The following is a 6,058-nucleotide window of genomic DNA, read 5'->3' on the forward strand; positions in this document are numbered from 1 at the left end:
TAAAATGGTTATTTCAATATTACAAACAGACACTCTAATTTTATTTATATGTATAGATTTGAGATACGCACTTTCCTTCTTTGAATGTCGGCTTACACCAACTTGTCCTTTACAAAATGAAAGTAGATATGTATATAAAGCCCTGCTGTATGAAACCCACTACCGTGTTGGTTCTCATAAATTCGGAGAATATTAATTGTATGGACTGGATACGTATTGTATCTCGTTTACAATGTGATAATAAATATATAGAATAATGATTTTTACGTCAATGGGGACTTTTATCCTCTAACACGAGCAACAACGCTAGAAGACAAAAGATCCTAGTCTGTTCTAATGAACCTCACAGCCGCATGATAGTACAAATCGAGACGAATTCCCCAGACAGTATCCAATTCTAACTACATCATTTTATAAGATCCATAGTAGAATTATGCATCTATAATAGAAAATCCCTATATTACCATATATATGATATTGCTTTATAGTGCGAAAAAAGTAAGGGATTAAAAGGAGATGAAAGGTTGTATAAAAATCGTCATTGTTTAATTGAAACAAAGAAACGTCTTTATTTGGTCAATACATGTTGAAAACACAACTATTATATATAAATAAAATAATTATTTGCTAAGTATAATATTTAGAACAAGTGAATATGGCAATAATGTATCCGACTCTTATAATAAATTATATTGTATCTATTAATAAATAAACTGAATTAATATGTAAGAAGAATTAATTAGTAAATTTATGTTATAGTAATTTCATCTTCCTGTCCTTATCCCAATTATTTGTTACTCATATTACTTAAGGTTTTGGCTTTTAGTTGTACAATCGGCCAGCATCCTGACATCAACCCTCTAGGAATAATATAATAAAAAAAAATATATTAGCACTTTGATAATTAAGATAAATCACGTTATTTAAAAAAATCCAATAAGTAGTTTATGTTACTCAGTTAAGTAGAAACATATCACATTATTAATTAAAATATTACAAGGATCAAAATGGTTCATACTAAATCCACACCGATTGAGCTACACGGTTATTTGCGTCTGTGTGCGTGTATTACTGTGTGTGTGCGTAAATCCATGCGATTAAACATAAAGTTGAGCGGCATCATTTTGTAATAGGCCTCTTAATTGATATTGCGTGTAACGGAACGTCTTCAATACATGTTAAAAAAAATACTGTCAGTGTTGCCAACTCGCTCCACAATTATTGAAGAATAGAATATTTCAACCTTCTGTAGATAAGTAATATACAAAACGTCAATTCCAACCGACAACCACTGCGAGCTTGCTCTGCATGCAAGTTTGCAGAGCAAGCTCAATGCAAGTTTTTCTAAGAATCGACATGAGAATCAAACGTAATCAGTAAAATAATAAATATAAGAATTTTAAACATAATTACATAAAAAAAATAAGACCAATTATCCATGTGCGCGATTAACACATTATTGAGGTATATTTAATTACAAAACATCCTTATTTTTATAACTTAGAACTGTTAGTATAGAACAGTATAGAAACTGACAAAAAACTACTTTTATATACCCAACTATAGTTAATTTAAAATTCGTAGACAGATAGTTTTGTCGTGCAATAATTTGATTTAATGATTTCAGTTATTCTTCAATTTTGGAGCTGGCAACTTTGGCAAGTAAATTTGCTTAACATGCTTTACGTAAAATACAAATGTCAAATTGTGCTTCTGTGATTGGTGTAATATTGAACAACACTATCTGACCAATAAAACCGTTGCTGTGATAAGAAATACAACGACGAGATTGGATAAATTTTGTTATGATTATTTGTAGAACTTGTAGAATTGTAAACTAAAACACACGCTGCTAAAATTCTTAATGGCTACATATGTTTTCTTTTACTTTTCTTGCAAACTTAATTTTTTAATTGCTGGAAGAAATGTATTTTCTTTCATATGATTATGAAATAACAATTTAAGATAACCAAAATTGATGGTGCTGTTTTGTGTTCTTAACGTGGCGGGATCGAAACTGGAATTTTAAGGTATTTTTCTTACTAAATCTTCGATTTGCACGCTTAATCAATTTAACTAATTTTTATGCAAATTTATACACAATAATGCCGTCATACGCGTTCCTTACGACTTTTATCTTAAGTTGGCGTGGTTTTCTATCAAACCAGTACTAATGTACGCACTTATTTACATAATATGTGACGACAAATCACTAAATTAAACATTGTAGAATTTACGTTACTAAAAACAAGAGAACCAATTAGAATCTACTTAGAATTCGTAACCTGCCGCAGAAAACCGCATATTGTTATGTCTTGGTGTAGGTACATAGATAATAAAATCAATTTTTTTCCATAGATATTTTTAGTTATTCAATTTCAAATGTTTATACTCTGTCACTCATTGCCTATTTGTATTTTCTATTCAAGGTAAGCAAAAATTATGTACTGTTATTTTTGTGAATGTTAATAAGATGTATGTGTGTTTGTTACTCAGTTACTTTTAAGTCGCTGGACAATTTAGTATGGAACTATAACACAGATAGTTCATATCCTAGATTAACAATGACAAAACTTTTATAAAATTACTTTCTTTTTTATTATTAAAATTTAATAAGTAAAATTGAAACTTAAACTGCAGTTTCTCTGTTCATATGTCAAAGCATTATTACAGAAACTATAATTTTGAAATGTGAAATAGTTTGTCGATACCTTCCTATATAAATATATTTACTATTTTGTTGTTGTAAAATTATTTATAACTAAATGTTATTCATGTACTCAATTCAAAAGTATGTTTTAATATATCTAAAGATAGCACCTCTATAATTAAATCCACACAGCTGTTCACATCGAAGAAAAAGATATTTATAATCAAAATAAATTAAATAAAATTATTATTTCATAAATATTTTACACTACAACCCAAAATCAAAGCTAAATGCAGAAAACAAAGTCTATTTTTGGACATAATTTTTATTCATATAAACTTTTTATGATTATACTATTTTGTTTTATTCTACAAATAAAAAAATTAAAGCTATTGTAGATCCCAGTGAGATATAATATTATGTAAACTATTGTTTACTAGCTACCTGCCCCAGCTTCGCACGGGTTTTCATGTCTTATACATATAAACCTTCCTCTTGAATCTCTAAGTTTTTAGATTTTAAGGCATCACATTAAAATCCATTGCATAATTTAAAAGACCTTAGCGAACAGACAGTGGAAGCGACTTCATTTTATACAGTATGTAAAGTATGTCAGTCCCTGGGATCACAAATTTAATTTTAATTACTCCATTCTGTGGTGAGGTATAACAGACAAATCCATCAAATATTACTTTATTATCTACAATCTTTAATAATATTTATTCAAACATTATGTTACACAATCACTATGACATCAAGCCTTTTAAACAGAGATAAAGCATGAAAATGTATATCTATAATTATTTTTTTAATTAAATTTACAATTAACACATAGATTAGGTTACATTAAATATATTATTAAAACTACATTTAATTTAAAATATGTGTAATATGATAAAACGAAACAAATTATGTGTAGCTATGGAACAATATTTGAAATTAGAACAGTGTTTTAAAGTGTAACATAATGGCAGTGTGTGAATGAAATAGTGGGATTTTTGTCTCTTTTCAGTGTGGGATCACTGAAGACTGCTGTCCCTAGATTTGTTTTATGTGTTACGAAAAATGGAAGAACCGCCACTGAAAAAGGCAAGAGCAGGCAAGTCTGTCACAGATAACATAGATGATTTTATAGATAATATTGTAAAGTCTTCTAAAAACCTGCAACCCATTATTAATCCAGAATTATATGACTCTATAGCGAAAGAGAAAGTTTACGTTGGTCATATAAAGGATGCTAAAGAGTTATCAAAGACAATACAGATATTAAATGACAAAATTCCATTAAAGGAATTTCAGCATTTGAAAAGAGTACGTAATAGAGATGTACTGCTTTGTCCAACGATTTATGTAACTCAAAATTCATCTATACAAGAATATCTGGAATTAAATGTACCAGATTTGAAACAAGTATTTGAATATTTCAAAGAGCTAGAGGTACCGGCCACTGCGCCTAAATTAAGAAGACAGCATATTGAGTGCAATAAGGTTTGGTCGTGTAATTTTCATCCGAATAGCTACTTAGAGAAAATCGCTGGTGATAAATTTTTCACTGCGGCCGAAATTAAAACACACAGAATGTACATGGCTGTTACTTTTGACGTCGCTAAATTTTATATACAAAATTATAAAATGGACGATACAATTAATATTCTTGATGAAATTAATGTCACAGTTGTTGTGAATCCGATAATGAATTCTATTGTAGATGTAGCGTTCGATAATCGAAGAAATCATCCACTCCAGCACTCGACTATGCTAGCCATAGACAATGTTGCGAAAACTCAAAATGGCGGCGCTTGGAATACAGACAATACAGACGCTGTAAACAATAAATTATGTGGTATAGACAAGGATCTGCTTGTTTACTTGAAGCAGAGGTATAACGTTTGTTTTGGAGAAAGAACGTTTAAAAGTAAAGATGAAAAATCGGATGTAGATGGACCATATTTATGTACTGGTTACTTTGTGTATACAATTAGAGAGCCCTGTGTGATGTGTTCCATGGCGTTAGTGCATGCGAGGGCGAAAAGAGTGTTCTTCTGTTTCGATAATACGTCCCTCGGTGCCCTAAAGTGTAAAACGCAATTGCAGAATGTTCCATTTTTAAATCATCGCTTCGAAGTGTTCTCGGGGTTTTTATAACATTACTAAACTTCTTTGGTAAATTCATAATTAAAAAAAGAATTACAAAATACACCAATAAATTCTTATGAATATTGACCAGAATTTTAATATCACGTGACTTTACAATTTAACGTACAGAATTTATTGTCTATGGTTCATTTAAAGTTGTTTCCCGCGCAATTGTATTCTATGTTAATCAAAATAGTTTTATTGAATTATTACAATCTGTTTATTATAGGAATACATTGTATGTACATTATTTTATGATTACAAATTTTGTGATATCAATTTTTGAGATGTTTGTTCAATTATATAAATTATAACATTACTGTTGTTTGCTTTTGGCCATATAAAGTGCTGCCAAATTCGGTGTTGATATAAATAACATATATTGTTGCATGTCTGTGTGAAATGCCAAATATGACTTTTTTAACACTGTAGAACTTGAAGTTCTCCATATACTATCACGATGATGGGACATTTTACCTAAGTAGATTTCGTACAAAAGCGTCAGTGTAGTTACCTAAAAAAATTAACTAGTTGCCTCTGATTACCTATTTCTTTCTCTGTCTCGCCTATTTATATTTATTCTCGCTGACCCGCGCAACTACTCTTATATTTCGCCCAATTTATGTAATGTCGTTTTAAATTATAACCTATGTGTTGTTCTGATGTATAAGCTATATTACTGTAAAGTTTCAACAAAATCCGTTCAGTAGTTTTTGCGTGAAAGAGTAACAAACATCCATACTAAGAAACTTTCGAGTTTATATTATTAGTATGGTTTCTCAGAATAAAAATAAAGAAAAATCATAAAAAATTAATAATTTTTTTGGGGTTAGCCAGCCTTAACACTTAGGGGTATAAAATAATAATAAAATTCTCAAACCTACTGAATATACTTATAAAATATTTTTTTTTTGTGGTGAGCCCGCCCTAACACTTAGCGGTATAAAATAATAATAAAATTCTCTAACCTACGGAATATACATATAAAATTTCATCAAAATCATGTGACACGTGAATTTTATATATATATTAGACTAGCTTTTGCCCGCAGCTTCGCTCGCGTTCATTTATCCCCTTGGGGGTGGAATTTATCAAAATGCTTTCTTAGGGGATGCCTACGTCATAGTAGCTTTATGCATGCAAAGTCTCAGCCCGATCGGTTTAAAATTGACAAAGTTTCATACATACTTTCATCCCCTAGTTTATCCCCTTGGGGGTAGAATTAATCAAAATCCTTACTTAGCGGATGCCTACGTCATAACATCTACGTGC

At 30.1% G+C, this 6,058-nt stretch overlaps 1 protein-coding gene across 1 annotated transcript; it reads left to right on the top strand.

Moving 5' to 3' along the window:
- Nucleotides 1–1,843: 1,843 nt before the first annotated feature.
- LOC131852179 (probable inactive tRNA-specific adenosine deaminase-like protein 3) lies at nucleotides 1,844–5,050 on the top strand. Its single transcript, XM_059202819.1, has 2 exons — nucleotides 1,844–2,030; nucleotides 3,663–5,050. The coding sequence occupies exon 2, from the start codon at nucleotides 3,716–3,718 to the stop codon at nucleotides 4,793–4,795; it is 1,080 nt and encodes a 359-aa protein (XP_059058802.1). The 5' UTR covers nucleotides 1,844–2,030; nucleotides 3,663–3,715; the 3' UTR covers nucleotides 4,796–5,050.
- The last annotated feature ends 1,008 nt before the right edge of the window (nucleotides 5,051–6,058 follow it).

The sequence above is a fragment of the Achroia grisella genome, unplaced genomic scaffold (assembly GCF_030625045.1).
Source record: "Achroia grisella isolate CSIRO2021 unplaced genomic scaffold, CSIRO_AGI_Agris_v1 utg841, whole genome shotgun sequence".
NCBI classification, from domain to species: domain Eukaryota; kingdom Metazoa; phylum Arthropoda; class Insecta; order Lepidoptera; family Pyralidae; genus Achroia; species Achroia grisella.

What these genes read in the sequence shown, in the direction of transcription:
- LOC131852179 (XM_059202819.1), top strand. Translation starts at nt 3,716, where the DNA reads ATGGAAGAACCGCCACTGAAAAAGGCAAGAGCAGGCAAGTCTGTCACA.